Consider the following 23,534-nt stretch of genomic DNA (forward strand, 5'->3'; position numbering starts at 1 on the left):
TATGACTTGGTGAGAGAAAATGATGGCACCTCTTCCTGAAAGCTCATGTCTCCCCAGCAACAACTCTCCCTTTAACAAGAGAAGCAGCATGGCTCAGTGGAAAGAGCCCGGGCTTGGGAGTCAGAGGTCATGGGTTCGAGCCTGGCTCTGCCACTTGTCAGCTGTGTGACTGTGGGCAAGTCACTTCACTTCTCTGTGCCTCAGTTACTTCATCTGTAAAATGGGGATGAAGACAGTGAGCCTCACGTGGGGCAACCTGATTATTCTGTATCTACCCCAGCGCTTAGAACAGTGCTCTGCACATAGCAAGTGCTTAACAAATACCAACATTATTATTATTATGTCTTTTTCTAGCAGATCTTATATTTGATAGCACTTACCCTTTACTTGAATATTTTGATTTACAAGGCTTGTGGAGATGAGTGCTGAAACCAAAGAAAGAAATGTTAAGCTACCTGAGATCAGGGTTAATCTCTCTACAGACTACAGTGGCAGTTAGAATTTTATGATTTTGATAGTTATGGCCAATAATTCCTCCAAAATTACTTGATGGGCATCAATATTTTTACATACAAAATAGTATGGTTTAAAAAAAAACTTCAGAGATAGGAAAAAGTTTTGTAAACTTTATTCAGAAGACAAGGTATCTACTTAATACAGGCTTAAAAACAATGTCATCACGGAAGGTGATGCAATTTATTTTCAAGATGAATGAGAATGTTTCCTCCCAAATTCAGAAAATGTTATTAAAGATGTTCATTTCCGCTTTGGTCAATTTTTACTATCATAACCTGACCCAAATGGCTGATACGCAAGAATATGTAATTAAATTGGCTTGGACATCAATGTTTTAAAGCTCTCTCTTTACACTGTATTCTTAACCTAATGAATCCACTTAGATTCAATGCCCCATGCCTCCACCATTAGCAGTACACTACAGTGTCTATTAAATATTTTTTATGCCTCTGAGAAACTCTCCTGGAAAGATGGAGAACAAGTCTCATCAAAGATTTAAGGAGGAAAATTGGGATAACGGAATAAAAAAAGTTGAGAAATGTGAATTAGAGGGAGAAAATGAATTTAGTTGAGGAGAGGCTCAAAGGATTCATGTATTTCACAGCCAAGCAGTTACATGTGCTCAGAGGTGACAAAAAAAAAACAACCCCAAAAAACTCTTTTTCCAATTTAGTACAGTACCAGATTATTTCCTCCTAGAAGTAGTGTTAGTAGTTACACTAATAATTTCACATACAAAATCCACCTATTTATGTATACGTCATAAATGTAGCAGTGGAGATACATAACAGTAAAGTGGATTAAAATCTATTCAGCATTTTCACAAAACACAAAAACCAACATTGCCACAAAATAGACTTGAATTGTTTGCCCTGTAATTGTGCTTGTGCTGCTCCTAAAAAAATTCACCTGGACAGAATGCTCTACTACCCAATTCATAAACAAAGACAATTTGTACTATGTTTCATAAAATGTTTATTTAGGATGGTAACACGATAAATCATGCAACAGCTCAGTAAAAAAAAAGAATCATTTAAAGAATATAAAGTAATTGGTGCTGCTGATCTTAAAACACAGTTGTAAATAATACTAATTGCCCAAAAGTGACATCAAAACCTTTTTGAATTTGAACATGGACTTGTAAAGTATGTTTTTAAAAACCAGGATTTTGATTAAAATTGATCACCTGTAGATTACAGCAATTAACATTTACCAAGGACTATTCCTTTTAACAGGTGCAACAATAAAATTTAGGATTCGGTAGGGATCAACATCCAAGATAATTAACTCCTCTCCCCCCAACTCCACCCCCCTCATGTCAATGCAACAATAAACACCTATACTCTTTCACAAAACCCACCCAATTAGGAAGCCCTGCCATTCAAAGCTACAATCCCAAATTCTTTCAGCAAAACTGCTTTTCAAAATTAACCCACCTGAGAGAGAGGGGACACGACACAAAACCTGGATGGTTCTAGGACTAGCCTCTGATGCTCACTCCCAACTTTACTTTTTTTGGGGGGGGTGGGGGAATGGAAAGAAAAACAGCCTTGAAAAAAGGCTTCTGAGTAATCTTTACCAGTTTTGAACAGTACTGCTATGATTTTAGAGGGAGCACCCTTCTTCTCATGAGAAAAAAAACATACTTAACAGAACACTTCACATCAAATGTCGGTGTCTTAGATTGCAGTGAACTAAGATGATTCATCTTTTGGAAAAAAAATAATAAATATAGTGGAATGCAACTTGCAGGAACAAATAAGTGAACTACAAACTGTCAGGTAGTTCAATTTCATTGTAGACACTGAGTCAGCAATTCAAAGAAAACTTGAAAATTAAAAAAAAGGTTTGCACTTATTTCTGGTTGTAAACAACCTCACAAAACCCTCACTTTTGGAACTATTCCAATTGAAACTACACACTGAATTTACTAATACAGCATTAAGTTTCTTTATGTAAAAAAATCTTTGTACATAGTAATAAAAAAAAGAAGGCAAGATGCATAAAACAGAAATCCGCTGGTTACTCTCCTCTGTGCTCTTTCAGAGCCGCTGATGACTTTCTGCAATAAAAAAGTTGAGTTACGGTCTGACTTTCTGTCTCAAGCATCTTATGCCTTTGTTTGTAATTAGAATTCTTCTGTCCAGGCAACCTGAGGACAGATGCTGGTGATGGTCTTTGGCACTTATGCTGGCAAACTGAGCTTCTTTCCCTTGAGCACTATGGGAGGGGGGTGAGATTAGGGGAAGGATGGGGAAAAAACAAAAGCAAAAAATCAGAAAGAAAAAGTTAGTATGAAATGGCTATACTTCAACTCAGTAAATCTTCTCTAACCCTGAAAAAAGTGAAATGCTGTTCAACACAGACTGCAGATTAACAAGCGTAATAAAAACAAAATTATTTTCAAGTGACTATCCTCTAAGTTTGCTTTTTGGGTTTGTTTTTTTTTTTTTTTAAAAGGCTCCCACCCAACATCCTATTAGTTGGTAATGACAGTAATAATTATGGTATTTGTTTAGCGCTTACTATGTGCCGAGCACTGTTCTAAGCGCTGGGGTAGATACAACGTTATCAGGTTGCCTCACATGCAGCTCACAGTCTTAATCCTCCTTTTACAGATGAGGAAAGTGAGGCACAGAGTAGTTAAGTGACTTGCCCAAAGTCACATAGGAGACAAGTGGCAGAGTCGGGATTAGAACCCATGACCTCTGACTCCCAAGCCCGGGCTCTTTCCACTAAGCCACACTGCTTCCCGTAAAGCAGTGTAAATAGTTAAGAGCAGAGATTATGTTTCCTCTTTTTCGCATTTTCTCTCAATGTCTAGTACAATGCTCTGCATAGAGAAGACACTCAAATACTGATTGAAGATAACTCCAAATATCAGTCCATGAAATATGTTTTTCCATCATTTGGTTGGAAGGAATGAAAGACTGCCTGCTATGCATTTACTCTAAGTAAGTCAAAAATAAATTCCAATGGGATGTTCTAAATTAGTGACTTCCTGCCCTGGATCATATGTCTGAAGTTAATTTGATAGACCATTTGCTTAACCAGACTCCCTCTCTGCTCACCTCCAATTCATCTCACTTTTTTTTTTTAAACTAGTTCAGCTAATAGTTCATTTGTCAGCAAATACGAAAATTTGGGTAGACTTGAAAACGGGACAAAAGATGGTCAGAACTTACCTTTAGTAACGTACAAATAGAAAAAGTCGCAGTATAGAATGGTCTGGACCACACCGGCAACAACAGCTATGAGGTCAAAGAAGCCCTCAAAATAGTAGCGCCAAATCCAGTTAATTAGATACAAGGCACGGTACAGACCAAGAAAGAAAAGGTAATGAGTAGTGATGGTCTCTGCTTCTCCAGTTTTACTGATCATGAAGAGCTGTGGAAGTATGGCAACTGATTCAAGGTAGATGGAGAATGTCCACAAAATCTGGAAAATAAGTTCACCAACTCTATTAAGTACCACAATCACCACTGTTAATCCAGAGAGAAGGTTTTCATTAGTTTTAAACCTAGTGATTTTCATGAGTGTTTCAGCTTATACAATCATCCTACCTATTTTTGGTACGGTGCTTTTATTTTTCCAAAGGGCTTTCACATCAATTCTCGTTTTATCCTCAGAACAATCCTGTGAGGCAGGTATTTTTAATCCTCATTTTGGAAATGAGGAAGATGAGGCAGAGCAGTTAAGTAACTTGTCCCAGGTTACCCAGCAGTTACATGGCAAAACTGGGACTCGAACTGAACTCTAATTTTCGGACCCACACTCTGCCCAGAATTAGGATAAACACAGTCCTTATCCCAATTCATGGTTCCAGACAGTTGTTATATATTTTTATGTTATATATTTGCTCTTTCCTGGAATTTTACTAAAGAGTAGACTCATTCTACGGGGAGCACCGATTATCACTATGTTCCTCAATTCCCACTTCCCCTTCTGTCTTTATACTGTAAGCTCGCTGTAGATAGGGAATGTATCTATTATACTGTCATATAGTACTGTCCCAAGATCCTCTGAAGATGATACCTGGATCATACCAGTACTCTACCAGTCTAGGCTACGGGAGGGAGAGTCAAGCAGAAGTATACCCATTCCATTGCTAGGTTGGGCAGTCGCTAGCGAACGGAAGGCAATCTGCTACACATCAAAACTCACCTGTGCTGGGCAGGAGCGGCATGGGAGAGAGTTGAGGGCGGAGACTCAAGTTTACTGTGCGGAACAAGGCAATGGTAAACCACTTCTGGATTTTTACCAAGAAAACTCTATGGATACACTACCAGAACGATTGCAGATGGAGGTGGAGCAATCTAGGAGAGTTGTGTCTACAGAGTCGCTATGGGTCGGAAACGATTCGACAGCATAAGACTACACAAGACTCTCCCAAGCGTTTAACACAATGCTCTGCAAAGAGTAAGTGCTCAATAAATATGACTGACTTACACGATTTTTATGAGTTTCTAAAGAGGTTTTTTTTCCCCCTTTCTTAATTTAGGGTTTAGGAAAGTAAAATGAAGATCTTGAATTCCACAAAAACACGGATTCCATATCTTGACAAGAAAAAGAGTCTTGTCACTAAAACAAGTCATTAAAGCAATATTTAAACACTGTGTACACAAACAATAGTCTAACAATTTTAGGAGTTCACAGACTATAGCTGAAGCAAACTAATGGAAAAAAAAAGAACAATGAGAAACTCCTGTGTGTTATTTGTAATTACACTGAGAGGATAAATGAGATGTTGGCCAGAGATTAGTTCCTATCACCTAAGAGATCAAAGATTATCAAGTACCCCAAAATGTACAGCCCTGCCCTACGCACTATTGTAAAAAGTTAAGCAAGCATTGTCTTTGCTCTTAATGGATAACAAAGCAAAAGCTTGTTTTAACATATAGCTGCTCTTATGAACAGGTAATTCTGGGCACAATTCCTCATCCAATTAAAACTTAAAAGTTCCCCAACTTTATAACTCACCTCAAGTGGAGAGAAGTCATGATTGACAAGAAACGACAAACCCCCAACAGGAACCACCAGAAACTCCACTCGGAATGTGTCATGATTTCCATCATAGGTAGCTTTAAATTTCATGTAGATCAGATACACGGTGGCATAGGAGCAAGCAATGTAAATAAGCTAAAAAAAATTAAAAAGGCAAATTACAGAATGCCATTATTTTTAAAAGAACAAATTTCTCAGTCATTAGAAACTGCTAAAAATTCAAGAAAAAATTAGGCTGACAACCTATTTAGCAGTAGAAAAGCTTGTAAAACTTGTCTTCCCCTCATAATTGAATGTAATTAACATATTAAACTTTGCAAAGTTAATAGGCTTTGATGAAGATATAGCAGAAGAACTCTGAACTCTCAGAATAATAAACAGCCATTCTCTTCCCCAGTGCAATTTGAAACTAAGTCAAAGGAGCTTGAAAGGAGCTAGCTGTTACTGGCATTGTAATTTATTTGCACAAAAAGTTGTATAGTCATCTATTGCCTTGGAAGATTAAGTCATTTACTCCCTCTCTTCAAAAGGTAAAGCATCAGGTGTTTTTTTTCCCCCTCTCCAGAGAAAAATTTGATACCATTTTCAGAATGTCAGCTTCAAAAAAAGAGGGAGCTTATGGCCTAAGTACAAAGAAGTAGATTTAAAATTAGAGCACATGAACAAAGACTAAGGTAGGACTGCATTCTCGTATGGCACCAGCTCTCTCTGATAAACGCATCTGGAACTGTTTAGCCCAGGACGAAACAACCAGTAGAAATAATTAACTCTTCCTATACTACAAGAGAGCACATAAAATAATGTCAGTGACACCAAAAAACACAGTTGAACTTTACTAGTTTATTCTGAGGATATCCACCAGTTTCTGCATTTCTTCGGTTCTGTCCTTTCATTCAATAGTATCTATTGAGCGCTTACTATGTGCAGAGCACTGTACAAAGCACTTGGAATGTACAATTCGGCAAGTGATAGAGACAATCCCTGCCCACTGACGGGCTTACAGTCTAATCACCTGTCCTGGTAGATGCAAGCCATTTATATCTCAGTGTCCTCTGCTAGAGGAATATTCTCAGGTGGATTAGGGTAAGACATGAAAGGGTCTCTGTGAGAATAGGAGAAAAATGGAGAATCCTCTAGCATAACTGGTAGCTAAATCGTCAAGGGGGACAAGCATACCATACAAATACTTAATATTATAATAATAATAATTGTGGCAATTATTAAGTGCTTACCGTGAGCCAGGCACTGTAATACACGCTGCGGTGGATACAAGCAAATCAAATTGGACACTGTCTCTGTCCCACATGGAACTCACAGTCTCAATCCCCACTTTACAGATGAGCTAAGGCAGAGAGAAGTGAAGTGACTTGCCCAAGGTCACAGAGCACACAAGTGGCGGAGATGGGATTATAACCCACCTTCTGACTCCCAGGTCTGTGATACTTCAAGCTTTTTTACTGGGATGACTGAACATCTGCTCTGACCATATGACATTTACATTCTTAGGTAAAGCGGTCCTTGAGCTGTAGGTGACTCAAGCATCAGTGAGTTAGAGCACAACGGGGATATATACCAGGACAAAGAGTAGAATAGGGAGATGAAATCGAAGCCTGCTCAACATCAGCGAGACAGAGTTGCATGTGAGCACACAAGGGAGAGCAAGGGATGAACTCTGCACTAGGGGAAGAAATGTTATTACAATACACACATTTCTCCTATAATGTGGGGGGCTGCTGTCCTGCCAAACCCTGAGGTAAGGAAAACTTGCACAGTAGTGCTCATCCACACCTACGACTGTCTACTTTTGCACAACTGTTTCTTCCCAAGAGCACATCATGTTGTAACCAAATAGGTTTGTATTATGAGAAGGATGTCCCCCACAATATGGAAAACTGAGTGTCCCTGCAAGTCTTCCAATGTACATTAGCCAGGTTTCCCTTTTCATTCCAGTCCCCTACTCTGCTGAGATCGTTCTTCATTCATTCATTTAATCATATTTATTGAGCGCTTACTGTGTGCAGAGCATGGAACTAAGTATTTTGGAAGGTACAATACAGTAATAAACAGTAACATTCCCTGCCTACAACTATCTTACCATTTAGAGCGGGGGAGATAGACAATATAAATAAAATTACAGATATATATGTAAGTCCTGGGGGGGGGGCGGGGTAGAAGAGCCAAGGGAGCAAGTCAGGACAATGCAGAAGGGAGTGGGAGATAAGGAAAAGGGGGGTTTAGTCTGGAAAGGCCTCTTGGAGGAGATGTGCTTTCAATAAGGCTTTGAAAGGGGGGAAGTAATTGTCAGATTTGAGGAGGGAGGGTGTTCCAAGCCAGAGGCAGGACATGGGCTAGGGGTCGGTGGCGAGACAGGCAAGATGGAGGAACAGTGAGAAGGTTAGCACTAGAGGACTTAAGTGTGTGGGCTGGGTTGTAGAGGGAGAGAATCAAGGTGAGCTAGGAGGAGCAAGGTGATGGAGTGCTTTAAGACCAATGGTGAGCAGTTTTTGTTTGATATGGAGATGGATGGGCAACCACTGGAATTTTCTGAGGAGGGGGGTGACATGTCTCGACCCCTATAATAGTCAGGAGACTGGGCCCCCACTTGCATACTGTCTTTTCACAGAGACACTTGGTTTTAACTGCATGCACCACTTTTCTATTGAGCACAGGGGTTAGTCGTATGCCAAGTCTGGGAAAAGGAGAGTCCTGATACCTCATCAGCATCTCCTTCCATTCTCAACTAGCTGCTCACCTCGATGATCAAAATAGTCCCTGAAGGTAGAATAATACACTGATTTCTACAACTTAAAATCAGTCACCCTTGCTGTCTCCAAAGAGTTGGCTCTTACGGTTATAACACCTCAATTTCTTGGTCCCATGGGTCACTAATACAGTTACACTATTGTGTATTAAGGCTTATTATTATTCCCTATTTTAAAATCTACATTAGGTGTTAACACATACATAAAACAAAACACAAATAATTAATTTGGATTCAGAGTTATTTCCACAAATTTTTTATTTATGATATTTGTTAAGCACATATTATGTGCCAGCCACTGTAGTAAGTACGGGGGTAAGTTTTTGGTTTTTTTTTTAGGTATTTACTAGGCACTTATTATGTACAAGACACTGTACTAGGCACTGGAGTAGATACAAGCTCATCAAGCTGGAGTCCATCCATGCCCCACAGTATTAATCCCCTTTTTACGGATGAGGTAACTGAAGCACAGAGAAGTTAAGTGACTTGTCCAAGGACATAGAGCAGACACATGGTAGAGCCAGGATTAAGACCCAGGTCCTCTGACTCTCCGGCTAATGCTCTTTCCACTATGCCATCCTGCTTCGCAGATTGTACATCCTTTGGGTTATACCAAAAAAGCAATATAAATCTCCCATTATAAAAAATGCTTTCATCACTTGAGAACTGTATATTGCTCTGAAAGACAAACCGCAGTTTAAGTAAAACTCTGATCTACAGTAAGATATGAATGTGCTTGTTTCTTATATCTTTTTAGTTTTTCTTACACTTAGTTGCATGAAGCTCTCCTAAAGGAGGGCAGGCCACTCAGTACAGAAAAAGCATAATCCTTTAAAGCAAATCTATATTCACCTCCAGAACAATTATTCCACGAATGAAAAGCAACTCCAAAACATTCAACAATAATCCGTGGTGTCTGAGCACTTACTATGTGCAGAGCCCTGTAATAAGCACTTGGGAGAGGACAGTATAATTAAGTAAGTAGTCATGATTCCTAAACCTCTGATACTATTGAGAAGTAACACTGAGAATGAATTCCAGCCCAAAGTCAGAAGTTTTAGTTATGATCACGCTGTGTTACAGTGTGAAGATAAAGGGCAATGCATTTTATTTTTCAGATTTTCTTGAGATGCTTAGTTAATGAACTGTAACCACATATTTCCTTCCAGCAAAAATAATTCTACCTAAAACTACTGCTTCTGCAGCAGATAAATTCTGGCTCCTCCACAAGGAAACATACTTGGAATCTGGATTTAACGAGCCAACTGACAGGGTGTTATCATAGCATAGTAGATACAGCATGGGCTTGGGAGTGAGACGATCATGGATTCTAACCCCGGCTCCGCCACTTGCCTGCTGCGTGACCTTGGGCAACTCAGTTCCTTTCTCTGAGCCTCAGCTACTTATCTGTAAAATGGAGATTGAGACTGTGAGCCCACATGGGACAGGGATTGTATCCAACTCCATTTGCTTATATCCACCCCAGCGCTTAGTACAGTGCCTGGCACATAGTAAGCACTTAAATACCACAATGATTATTATGAACTTCAATCCACTGGAAATTTAAATTTCCAATCATTACCTACTTTATTTCTCTCCTATTGTCACACATAGGAAAGAAAATATGGGGAGGAAAGGACATCCAATAAGGGAACTTCAAACAGTTACAGTTGGGCAGTTACAATTCTGTATAACAGCATGAGATTGAACTAGATCTAGTTCTAAACAGATGAGGAACTATTTTCCTCTGTTTGCGCCTACCACTTACTGATAGTAATAGTTATGAGAGTTCGCGTGGTGTACAAAACTTTGTGGACCTGAGATACAATATGTATAATATATTTGAAATAATAATAATTATTGTGGTATTTGTTAAGCTCTTGACAAGCTCTGTACAAAGGCTGAAGTAGATACAGAATATACAGATCATTTACCATCCCTGGCCCACATGGGGCTCGCAGCCTAAGGTGGAGAGAGAACCCGTACTGATGTCCGTTTTACAGATGAACTGTGGGCAGGGAATGTGTCTGTTTATTGTTATATTGTACTCTCCCAAGCGCTCAGTACAGAGCTTTGCACACAGTAAGCGCTCAATAAATACAACTGAATGAATGAATGATTGAGGAAACAGAGGCTCAGAGAAGTGACTTGCCCAGGGTCACTCAGCAGGCCCGTGGCAGAGTCAGAATTAGAACCCGGGACCTTTGACTCCCAGATCAATGATCTTTTCACTAAGGCCACGTTGCTTCTACAACATTGAGTGGCAGCTGCATTTTTCCAAATTGTCTGTGAAACCAATCTTTCTTGCACTTACTTGCAACTTTTAACTAGGCATATTGCAACTTCAGTGACCACATACAGGAAATATGCCACAAACCTGAGAATTAGAGATAAAAAGAAGATAGCTTACTATACCTTCATAGATGTATTATATAATGAAATGAATGAAGTGAAGAGATCCAAATAACGAGTAGTGAAGACCAGTGCAAAGAGAAGCTGACTTTTTCCAGAGATACCTGAAGATAAAAAGAAACAGAATATCAAAGAGGACTTCTGTTAGAGGTATTTGAAGATGAAATTTGAGTCTTTACTAACCAGTATACTTCCTAGAATTAGGCAGTATTTCTAATATTAGTGTGAATCTCAACTCAAACTAAAGTAAGTAGTCTCCATAAGAACCTTAGGTTATATACAAAGGTTATTTTAAACTGACTACAGTTACGTTTAACAGATAATAATTTTGATGACTAACTGTTCTGTAATTTCCACCTTTGGCTGATCAAGAGCAAAGATCAGACTACAAGCACCATTGATGTAAGAGCCCCCCTACACAGTGAACTGAATTTGAACAACACAGATGAAATGTGCAATTTGGTCTTTTAATTAAAATATTTGATAATCATTTTAGCAGCATTGCGTGACTCAAACACTTGCAAATTAAAATGCTACACCAAATTTTTGGCCAAGGGGCTCCCACAATCCATCTCAAAGTCAAACTAAAAACTTCTAAACGGGTAGAAAAATGATGCCCCAGGAGCACTATTATAGTATTTTGCTACACATCAAACCCCAGCTGCTCTTTTTATCTTTTTGCCAGAGATTACACTAGCTCCATGATCTTTTTTCAAGTTAGTGTTTATTCTACATTCTGTGTAGAACACCAGTGGTTCAGAATGCCAAGATAGTGCTTAGTTTTGCATCAGTACAAATCATAAAAAAGGAAAAATAATTACGTTCACAGAATAACTTGTTCCCTGACCAGGTTATGTCATATATTACAGAAGATCACAGTGGCCACAGAACATGTCTGTCAAATCTATTGCAATGTACTCTCCCAAGTGCTTAGTATAGTGCTCTAAAACTGAGCTCCTTATCTTCCCTCCCAAACCCTGTCCTCTCCCTGACTTCCCTGTCACTGTGGACGCACGACAATCCTTCCTGTCTCACAGGCCCGCAACCCTTGGTGTCATCCTTGACTCAGCTCTCTCATTCACCCCACATAACCAATCCGTCATCAACACCTGCCGGTCTCACCTTTACAATATCGCCAAGATCCGCCCTTCCCTCTCCATCCAAACGGCTATCGTGCTGGTACAAGCTCTCATATTATCCCGACTGGATTATTGTGTTAGCCTTCTCTCTAATCTCCCTTCCTTCTGTCTCTCCCCACTCCAATCTAATCTTCATTCCGCTGCCCGGATCGTCTTCCTACAGAAACGCTCTGGGCATGTCACTCCCCTCCTCAAAAACCTCCAGTGGTTGCCTATCTTTGCACAAAACAAAAACTCCTCACTCTTGGCTTCAAAGCTCTCCATCACCTTGCCCCCTCCTACCTCACCTCCCTACTCTCTTTCTACTGCCCATGCCACACACTCCGCTCCTCTGCCCCTCACCTCACTGTCCCCCATTCACACCTGTCCCACCATAGATCCCTGGCCCACATCCTCCCACTGTCCTCGAATGCCCTCCCTCCTCACCTCCGCCGAACTCTCTTCCCCTCTTCAAAGCCCTACTGAGAGCTCACCTTCTCCAAGATGCCTTCCCACACTGAGCCCCCCCTTTCCCTCCCCTTCCCCCCATCCTCTGCTCCTCCCCCTTCCCCTCCCCTCAGCACTGTGCTCATTTGTATATATTATTTATTACCCTATTTATTTTATTAATGAGGTGTACATCCCCTTGATTCTCTTTATCTTGATAATGCTTTCTTGTTTTTGTTTTGTTCTGTTTTGCTCTGCTACCTGTCCCCCACCCCCCGTTTAGACTGTGAGCCCATCACTGGGCAGGGATTGTCTCTCTCTGTTGCCAAATTGTACCTTCCAAGCACTCAGTACAGTGCTCTGCACATAGTAAGCGCTCAATAAATATTACTGAATGAATGAATGCTCTGCACATACCACTGATTGATATAAATTAATTTTCCAAGTTCAGCTATACTTGATCTATAAATCAAATTACAATACTGTTTACCTCACTCTTCAATGGAGGCTAAGTAAAAACACTAAGGCAAAGGGAATAGCATACTAAATTCAGAAAATTGTTGTACTGCCCAGAGTAAATGGAACCAGGTGTTTACTAATACACTCGCTTCATTTTTTGCCACAATATATCCTAATTAAACACATAATTGGGAAGATCTAAGAATATATCCTTAAAATAGTTCAATCCTAATTATTAGGGCTACTCTATCATTTTTGGAAAAGGCAACTCTTATCCCACCACCACCTACTGAATAAAAGGGGACTCAGAACTGAGCCTTGAGGGGGTTCCCACAATGAGACGGCAGAGGAGGAGCCCGCGAAAGAGACAGAGTGAGAGGCCAGAGAGACAGGCGGAGAACCAGGAGAGGACATTATCAGTGTTTCCAGGAGAAGGGGTTGGTCTAATAATAATAATAATAATGTTGGTATTTGTTAAGCGCTTACTATGTGCAGAGTACTGTTCTAAGCGCTGGGGTAGACACAGGGGAATCAGGTTGTCCCATGTGGGGCTCACAGTCTTAATCCCCATTTTACAGATGAGGTAACTGAGGCACAGAGAAGTTAAGTGACTTGCCCACAGTCACACAGCTGACAAGTGGCAGAGCTGGGATTCGAACTCACGATCTCTGACTCCAAAGCCCAGGCTCTTTCCACTGAGCCACGCTGCTTCTACAATGGCAAAGGCAGCTGAGAGGTCAAGGAGGATTAGCATGGAATAGAGGCCACTGGATTTGGCAAGAAGGAGATCACTGCATGGAAAGGGTCGAGCAAAGCAAGAAGGTTGAGAAGCTGCATGGCCTAATGGAAAAAGAACGGGCCCGTGAGTCAAAGGACTTCGTTCTATTCTCAGTTCTGCTATCTGCCTGCTGGGTGATCTTGGGCAAGTCACAATTTCTCTGTGCCTCAGTTTTCTCACCTGTAAAATGGAGATTCGACACCAGTTCTCCTTCCCTCATGGCTGTTAGCTCCTTGTGGGAAGGGAACATGCCTGCCCACTCTGTTACACTGTACTCTCTCAAGTGCTTAGCATAGTGCTCTCCACATGGTAGGTGCTCAATAAATAGCACTGGCTGGACTGTGAGCTTCGTGTGGGAGCACAATTGTCCAATCTGATTATCTTGCATCTACCTCAGCACTTAGTACAACACATGGCACTCAGTCAATTCTTAAATACCACAATTATTATTATGCAGGGAAGTAGTAGGAAGACATACTGCGCTGACTTAATGACCCCCAGTAATAAAATATACAAGAGATAAGATTTTACTATGACAGATCAAAGGATGTGCCTTTTGTTCACTCTTCAAAATAGGATGAACAAAATTAAATCATGACAAAGCCTCCACACCCTCCCTGGCCATTCACCAACCTTGTAATTCCTTTTCATTACTAATTAAAAAAAATATTCCCCAACTAATAAATGACAGTTCTCACAATACTTCTAGTTTTGGACCTAGACTTAAAAAGGTTTATGTTGCTTTTATAGCATTCATCTTTGAGCAAATGTAATCTAAAATAAGGCAATCAATGTAACTGCTACAGAATTTACAAAGTTGGCACTTATTTTTAAACACCTCAAGCTAAAAACACAAACAACTGTGGCTTGGGAAGGAAAAAAAAATCTATGACATGCCATTATGGTCAACTTTATAATCAGCGCCCTACAAGAATACTTAAAACTATTAATAGAAAAATAATTTAGAGCATTTCTTCTGCAATGACAGCATTAAAGCTCTACGCTTAGAAATCACCACCAGTTTTTATAAGGCCTTTTACACAGTTCGTATCCAAGTCGACTCTTTCCACAGTGATGCCACAATGAGTGTGCAGGTCTGCAGGACGAGCACAGTCAGGCCTATGTGGACGCTGGCCGTTACACGCCCACAGAGCAGCAGCTGATGTGGCCTTTTTCTTTTACTCTATATTCCATATCTGTAAGGTCCCCGAGAGTGGATTGGTGATTAGGGAGTTTACCAGATTCTCCTCCCATAAGTGCAGAAACTCTACCAGTAACTTGCAGGTAGACATGCTAATAGGAGTGACAGAAGGAAACCTTCTTAGTGCCCTGCCAGTTAAGTATGGCAGCGAAACCGTTGGTCACTTAGGGATTTCAGTCTGTAAATTTCATCTTGGCTTTTAGGGGGAACAAAACGGGAAGCAAATCTGGAAAAGGAGGAATTAAGTTTGGGGAGGTCATGAGCCCCAAACGACTTAGCTGTTTTGAGTCAACAGGACATGTTGTCCCCAAAACAGAAAATGTCCTGCTCAGCACACTGTATATGTAAAGAACAGGTTTAGGATCCACACTGCTTCTAGTTTTCCTAACATTCCTAACATTTTCCTCTTTACCCCTTCCCGATCTTTCAGTGCTACTTTCCCCATTCTACTAATCCCTTGGTTTTAATACTACTGTCTCGCTCAAATTTCAGTTTCACAGACACTTGTAATAATCAGTAATGAGCAAATCATTATGGGAAAACACTGATACGGGCTGGAGTTGAATCAGAAGAAAAGTTTAAAATGCTATTTTCCTCATGACAGCCTGATTCTGATTAGACGATCCCTGAAAACATGGGTCAACAGGTATATGAGATAGAATACTGTAAACAGAATGGCATGCTTCCTCCTGACAGGAATTAGAAAGTGCAATGGTTTTTAACTGCCCATCAATCAATGGTATTTATTGAGTGCTTACTTCGTGCAGAGCACAGTACTAAGTGCCTGGGAGAGTACAATCCAATAGAATTGGTAGAAATGTTCTCTGCCCACAAATGACCCAGAGTCTTCTAACACTGAGTGCTGTTTTAAAATCAGTCTGGACACCCACACTTTCAAAATAAGGGGCGCTATCATGCTTTAGTACTCTTTCCCATGGTTTGTGGTGATGCAGTGCCCTCTCCCACCTCACCTCGCTAATCTCCTACTACGACCCAGGCCTCACACTTCGTTCCTCTAATGCTCGCCTTCTCACTGTACCTCGATCTCGTCTATCTTGCCACCAACCTCCCGCCTACATCCTATCTCTGGCCTGGAAAGCCCTCCCTCCTCAGACAGATAATTGCTCTCCCCTACTTCGAAACCTAACTGAAGGCACATCTCCTCCAAGAAGCCTTCCCTGACTAACTGTCCTCTTTTTCTCCCACTCCCTTCTGCACCATTCTTATTTCCTCTTTCATTCATCCTCCCTCCCTTCCCCACAGCACACATGTATATACCTGTATATATCTATAATTTATCTATTTATATTAATGTCTGTCTCCCCCTCTAGACTGTGAGCTCGTGGTGGGTAGGAATGTGTCTGTTATGCTGTATTCTCCCAAGTGCTTAGTACAGTGCTTTGCACATGGTGAGCACTCAATAAATATGACTGAATTAATGAATGAATGTACTGAATGAAGATTAATTTACCCTTTCAGGAAGGTTTAAACAATGCTTGTAGTTTAACCTTTGTTTAGAATTTGTTTCCTGGTGATCACAAAATTCCACTTGAAAACTTTTCCTTCCCCATCTGCAAGCACACTCTCTCCTCACACCTAGAAAAATACTCACTGGTGACAGGGGTGAGGGAGAAGAGCAGCAGCAACTGGAACAGCTGAGGAGAAAAACTGTTCTATTGCTTAATTTATTAAGGCATATCTTTCCTACTAGACTGTAAACTCCTTGAGGGCAGGGATCATTTCTACTACTTTTAATAATATTTGGGGACCTTGGTAGGGGTCGTGGCCAAAGGAGCACTGTATGTTATCACCTAGTTTGGACACTGCTGCTTCACTACTGCAGGCCTTCCTAGAATTCTCACCTCTTTGGGGAAGCTGAATAAGCAGCAGCTCAGCTGCTACTTTGAAGTCCTCCCAGGAATGGTTCTACCTCTAGTTGAAAACTGACAGGAAAATCATTTTAATCGAAAAGACATGTGGATGTAAAAATGCAACTCATTCAAATGGATTTATACAAGCTAACACCACATTTCAATTACAAGCTCAGTTATGATGGACATGAGGTTACTACATATACATATCTTTCACTTCTGATTTTTTAGTTCCTTGACTAGTTAAGTTTCAAAAATTCTATCCTCATCGCTTAAGCATAACTTTAAAATTAGTAGCATCTAAAACCTGCATTTCTTCCTTTTAACCAAAAAACCCAGCTTCCCTTAAAATCCATTAAGGTAGCTCCATATGCCACCTTTAAAATTTCTGGCCATGCTTTAACCAAAATTTAAAAAAAGCAAAAATGCAGCGACACTATATACATGATGATGATGATGATGACATTTGTTAAGCGATTACTATATGCCAAGCACTGTTCCAAGCACTGGGGGGGATACAAGGTAATCAGGTTGTTCCACAATGGAGCTCACAGTCTTAATCCCCATTTTACAGATGAGGTAACTGAGGCACAAATAAGTTAAATTAAGCCCAAAGTCACACATCTGACAGGTAGTGGAAGCGGAATTAGAACCCATGACCTCTGACTCCCAAGCCCGTGCTCATTCCACTGAGCCACGCTGCTCTCAGGGTTTGTAGAATCACCTACACTATATCATTTATGGGGAAATATGATGCATGGGTAAATCAAGAGATACAAATTTAAAAATAAAACCTAATTGATTTAAGAGAGTCCATTTAAGTGCCCCTCCCCTGCCCCCCGAGACCCAGACTGCCTTCCATTTCATCACACTTCTATGGTCCTCCAGGGGAGGAGAGCTGGAAAGAATGCAAGTTTACCAAGGCAGGGGAACCAAGAGCAACTTAGCAATAGCAGCATTAATGGAATTTTTCTAGACCAGGGACGTCAACAACCATAATGAAAAATAGTTTGGGTATAAATTCCCTCTACCTCAACCTTCCTGAAAGTCAGGTTGGGGCCAGGTAGGCTGAACCAAAACAAACAAAAAAACCTAGAGGAATGGCTCCTTCCTTACCTCCCTGATTTCCTACTACAACCCAGCTCACACACTTTGTTCCTCTAATTCCAACCTATTCAGTGTACCTCTATCTCACCGCCGACCTCTCACCCATGTCCTGCCTCTGGCCTGGAATGCCCTCCCTCTTCACATCCGATGGACGATCACTCTCCCCACCTTCAAAGCTGTATTAAAAGCATATCTCCTCCAAGAGGCCTCCCCTGACTATGCCCTTATTTCCTCTCCTCCCACTCCCCTTCTGTCACCCTCGCACTTGGATATGCACCTTTATTCACCCTTCCCTCAGCCCCACAGCACTATGTACATATCCATAATTGGCTGATATTAATGTTTGTATCTCACCAGACTGTAAGCTCGTTGTGGGCAGGGAACAGGTCTACCCACTATGTTACGTTACACTCACCCAAACAGTACAGTGCCCGCCACAGAGTAAACACTCAATACTACTGATTGGCTATTGGTCACTGATCTTAATTTAGAATCAAAGAATGGACCCCAAAATTGCAGATCAATTCAGAGTCATAGCATTCATCATTTATCTGACTTTCATTACAATTCCTGAAGCTCATAATTCGCTGGGCATTACGGTGCTAAATTTGTCCTATTTCATTCTTTCAGTAGACAGTGCCGAAAATACCACAAAACAGCTGCAGCCTATTTTAAGGTATTCCCAAATACCAAGAAATCTTGAAGTGTAAAACCCAGTAAGGTTTTGGACTTCAGTAAAATGTAATTGGTGTTCTCGACAATACCTCATTTCAGTCTCGCTGCCTGCACCGATGCCCCCCACTCTCTCTCTCGAGAGAAGGCCTGACAGCACCCACTGGCAATCAGACAGAACGAAACTGGGACTAAAGAACAGAAGTGACAGTTGGCGGCAGGTTGCAAGCAATGTGCCTTTATTGCAAGCAATGTTGTCTTTACGAGGGCCAAGTGGCCAAACGGTGCACTAATCAAATACGGTTCATTTCCTTAAAGGGAGATCTGCTACAGTATATTTGGGACATCGTCTCTCCCCTCCAAAGTTGCTTGCAATTTTTGCACCATGCACCCTGGAAACGTTAAAACCAAGTTGCTGCTGTTGCTTTCCCCCCCTAAACTCGAATGTAAATCCTTGTTATAAGCGGACAGTTGCTGGGGAGCCGATACAATGCTTTTCGCCAGCAGCAGCAGCAACATCCAGCGAGAGCAACTGAACCCACCCCATCTTCAATGAACTGCCACGTCAGACCAGACCAGGGAATCCAATCGACTGCTCATCCTCCCAAACTGATTCATTGCCTTCCAAATTTTCGACGGAAAACAACGACATCTCTTTCAAATCCTCCAGATCCGGGAGAGAATGGAAGGGCCCTACCACCCCACTCGCTTAGGGTTTAACTTAAACTCAGGTACGGAACCCGCCGCTATTTGTTTCCCCGAGTTTCAACTGGGCAGACAGCAAGGGCCTGCGGCAAACTGCAGAATCTGCTACTTCAAACTTTGTTTCCAGTCCACGGAACGCTAGTTTCTGTGGGGCCGAGCGGCAACTCCAACCCCTTCACAAATTCACATCGTGCAGACGTGCCGTCCTTTGCAAATTCGCATCATGCAAACGTGCCGCCCTTTGCAAATCTGCATCAAGCAAACGGGCCGCTCCATCAGAATCCATTTCGCTTCCAAAAGAAAGAAAAAAACCCCAACAACTCAAGATCCACTTCTCCCCTTTCCTATGCAAGATCGTGGCCTACGCTCCTCAGTTTCCTCCCTTTGCTGGTCGACCTCATTCGATTCCGCTCCCGTAAAATAAAGGCTCCATCGAGCCTGTGCTTCGATCATAAATGGAGGTTGGAAACGAGGGGGGAGGAGAGAAAACGCAGCTCCTGCCCCTCTCATCCCTCGCAGCAACCTGGGGGTCATGGACAACCCCCCGTTGTTGGGCAGGGATTGTCTCTGTGGCCCAACTGTCCCTTCCAAGCGCTCAGCCCAGTGCCCTGCACCCAGTAAGCGCTCAATAAATACGACTGAATGACTACTTGTTTTGCTGTCTCCCCCATTTAGACTGTGAGCCCGTTGTTGGCAGGGATTGTCTTTTTTTGTGGCCGAACTGTACCTTCCAAGCGCTTAGTCCAGTGCTCTGCACACAGTAAGCGCTCAATATATACCACTGAACGAATGCCTGACTACTTGTTTTGTTGTCTGCCTCCCCCGTTTAGCCTGTGATCCCGATGTTGGGCAGGAATGGTCTCCATCGGTGGCCCAAATGGACCTTCCAGGCGCTTAGCACAGTGCTCTGCACCCAGTAAGCGCTCCATGAATACGACTGAATGAATGCCTGATTACTTGTGTTGTTGCCTGTCTCCCCCGTTCAGCCTGTGATCCCGATGTTGGGCAGGGATGGTCTCCATCTGTGGCCCAAATGGACCTTCCAGGCGCTTAGCACAGTGCTCTGCACCCAGTAAGCGCTCCATAAATAGGACTGAATGAATGCCTGATTGCTTGTATTGTTGTCTGTCTCCCCTGTTTAGCCTGTGATCCCGATGTTGGGCAGGGATGGTCTCTATCTGTGACCCAAATGGACCTTCCAGTGCTCTGCACCCAGTAAGCGCTCCCTAAATCCGGCTGAATGAATGCCTGGCTCCTTGTGCCCCTTATCAGCTGTGTGACTGTGGGCCAGTCACTTCACTGGGCCTCAGTCCCCTCACCTGTAAAATGGGGATGAAGCCTGTGCGCCTCACGTGGGCCCCCCTCATTCCCCTGTATCTCCCCCAGCGCTCAGAACAGTGCTCTGCACGTAGTAAGCGCTTAAACACCAACATTATTATTACTTGTGTGGCTCCCCCGTTTAGACTGTGGGTCTCTGTGGCCCAACTGGCCCTTCCAAGCGCCTAGTGCAGTGCTCTGCACCCAGTAAGAGCTCAATAAATACGACTGAATGAATGCCTGGCTACTTGTGTCTTTCTCCCCCGTTTGGACTGTCTGGGGCCCAGCTGTCCCTTCCAAGCGCTCAGTCCAGTGCTCGGCACCCAGTAAGCGCTCCATAAAGAATGAATGAAACTCAACTCCTCGCCGCAACGTGGGGGTCAAGGGCAACCCCGACAACTTCCTCCACCTGCTCCCTCCCTCGGGGAGTCCCGTCGGGGGAAGGGAATGGCAAGGAGGCGGCGGCGAAGGACGAAGCCCTGAGGGGACGGGACAGGACCGGCCCCCCCGCCATTCTCCCCCGCCCCGTCCTTCTCCTTCCCTCCCCCCTCCGCCACCGCGGGCCGCACCGGCGCAGGAGCGGGTCTTCCAGATCTTGAGGAGAAGGATGATGATGGCCGCCAGGTGGGACAGGTCCCCCGTCAGCCGGAAGATGTTCATGGCGGCGAGCGGAGCGGGGAGGCGACGGCGGCGGCGAAAATGGCGAGGGGAGCGGACGACGTGGCCCGCGGACGTGGCCGAACTGCCAGAGCCGCGCCCGGTGCAGCCTGGGAAAAAAAAAGAGGGGGAAAAAAAAAAGAAAGAAAGAAAAGGAAAGGCCACGCCCCCTAGTGCGCATGCGCGGGACGCCCCCGTCCATCACCGCCCCCGATCCCGCCCCTTTAAGGGGACGCGACCCCTCCAAGAAGCCCATTCATCGTCCTCGTCGGCCCAGGCCCCGCCCCTTAAAGGGGACGCGACCCCTCCAAGAAATCAATTCAACCCCATCGTCGTCCCAGGCCCCGCCCCTTAAAGGGGACGCGACCCCTCCAAGAAGCCCATTCATTGTCCCAGGCCTTCCCCCCCTTAAAGCAGCGTGGCTCTCAGTGGAAAGAGCCCTGGCTTGGGAGTCAGAGGTCATGAGTTCGAATCCCGCCCTTGCCACTTGTCAGCTGGGTGACTGTGGGCAAGTCGCTTCACTTCTCTGGGCCTCAGTTCTTCGTCGAGTTCGAATCCCAGCTCTGCCACTTGTCGGCTGTGTGGCTGTGGGCAAGTCACTTAACTTCTCTGTGCCTCAGTTCCCTCATCTGTAAAATGGGGATTAAGACTGTGAGCCCCACGTGGGACAACCTTATTCCCCTGTCTACCCCAGCGCTTAGAGCAATCCTTGGCACATAGTAAGCACTTAACAAATACCAACATTATTATTATTATTAAAATGGGGATTAATAATTGGCAGCTGGGTGACTGTGGGCAAGTCGCTTCACTTCTCTGGGCCCTCAGTTCCCTCATCTGTAAAATGGGGATTAATAATTGGCAGCTGGGTGACTGTGGGCAAGTCACTTCACTTCTCTGGGCCTCAGTTTCCTCGTCTGTAAAATGGGGATTAATAATGATAATAATAACGTTGGTATTTGTTGAGCACTTACTATGTGCCGAGCATTGTTCTAAGTGCTGGGGTAGATACAGGATCATCAGTTTGTCCCACGTGGGGCTCACAGTCTTCATCCCCATTTTACAGATGAGGTCACTGAGGCCCAGATTAAGACTATGAGCCCCAAGTAGGACAACCTGATGACCCTGTATCTACCCCAGCGCTTAGAACAGTAGTCTTAATCTGGGCCTCAGTGACCTCATCTGTAAAATGGGGATGAAGACAGTGAGCCCAACGTGGGACAACCTGATGATCCTGTATCTACCCCAGCGCTTAGAACAGTGCTTAACACATAGTAAGCGCTTAACAAATACCAACATTATTATTAATAAAGGGGACGCGACTCCCCCCCACCCAAGAAGCCAATTAATTCTAGTGCTTGCTTAGCACTTACTCTAGGCCAAGCACCGAACTAAGCTGTAGCTCCCATTCTGTGTATCTGCAATTTTATTTATATTGATGTCCACTTCATTCATTCAAAAGTATTTATTGGGTGCTTACTATGTGCAGAGCATTCATTCAATAGTATTTATTGAGCGCTTACTAGGGGCAGGGCACTGTACTAACTACTTGGAATAATAATTATAATAATGATGGCATGTTAAGCACTTACTATGTGCCAAGCACTGTTCTAAGCGTTAGGGGGGAAACAAGGTAATCAGGTTGTCCCACGTGGGGCTCACAGTCTTTATCCCCATTTTCCAGATGAGGGAACTGAGTCACAAAGAAGTGAAGTGACTTGCCTGAAGTCACACAGTGGCAAGGGGCAGAGCCGGGATTAGAACCCACGACCTCTGACTCCCAAACCCATGTTCTTTCCATTAAGCCACCCTGTCTCTCCCCAACCCCAACCCCACCCCCACCACCAGACTGTGAGCTTGCTGTGGGCAGGGATGGTCTCTCTATTGCTGCACTGTACTTTCCCAAGAGCTTAGTACAGTGCTCTGCACACAGTAAGCGCTCAATAAATATGATTGAATGAATGAATGAATACTAAGTACCGGGGTGAATACAAGCAATTTGGGCTGCACAGAGTCCCTGTCCCATGTGGGGCTCACAATCTCAATCCCTATTTTACAGGTGAAGTAACTGAGACCCAGAGAACAATAATAATAATAATAATAATAATGTTGGTATTTGTTAAGCATTTACTATGTGCCAAGCACCGATCTAAGAGTAGATACAAGGTAATCAGGTTGTCCCACGAAGGGCTCACAGTCTTCATCTCCGTTTTACAGATGAGGTAACTGAGGCCCAGAGAAGGGAAGGGACTTGCCCAAGGTCACACACCAGATAAGTGGAGGTGTCAGGATTAGAACCCATGACCACCTGGCTCTCAGGCCTGTGCTTTCTTTTCTACGCCGTGCAGCTTTCCTTTCTGCAGTTTCCCTTCCTCTTCCCATTCATCCTGCTTCTCTCTTCTCCCGGTCTTAGTAATCGATCTATCATTGGTATTTATGAGTGTTGGCTGTGTGCAGGGCACTGGACTAAGTGCTTGGGAGAGAACAATATGATACTTTCCCTGCTCACAGT

The 23,534-nt window shown here is 43.1% G+C and overlaps 1 protein-coding gene across 1 annotated transcript; it reads right to left on the reverse strand.

Annotated features, from left to right (window-relative positions):
- Positions 1-611: 611 nt before the first annotated feature.
- KDELR2 (KDEL endoplasmic reticulum protein retention receptor 2) lies at positions 612-21,143 on the reverse strand. Its single transcript, XM_001508018.5, has 5 exons — positions 20,938-21,143; positions 10,697-10,797; positions 5,497-5,655; positions 3,702-3,954; positions 612-2,736 (listed from the first exon to the last, which is right to left on the reverse strand). The coding sequence occupies exons 1-5, from the start codon at positions 21,026-21,028 to the stop codon at positions 2,702-2,704; spliced, it is 639 nt and encodes a 212-aa protein (XP_001508068.2). The 5' UTR covers positions 21,029-21,143; the 3' UTR covers positions 612-2,701.
- Positions 21,144-23,534: the final 2,391 nt, after the last annotated feature.

The sequence above is a fragment of the Ornithorhynchus anatinus genome, chromosome 2 (assembly GCF_004115215.2).
Source record: "Ornithorhynchus anatinus isolate Pmale09 chromosome 2, mOrnAna1.pri.v4, whole genome shotgun sequence".
Classification (NCBI taxonomy): domain Eukaryota; kingdom Metazoa; phylum Chordata; class Mammalia; order Monotremata; family Ornithorhynchidae; genus Ornithorhynchus; species Ornithorhynchus anatinus.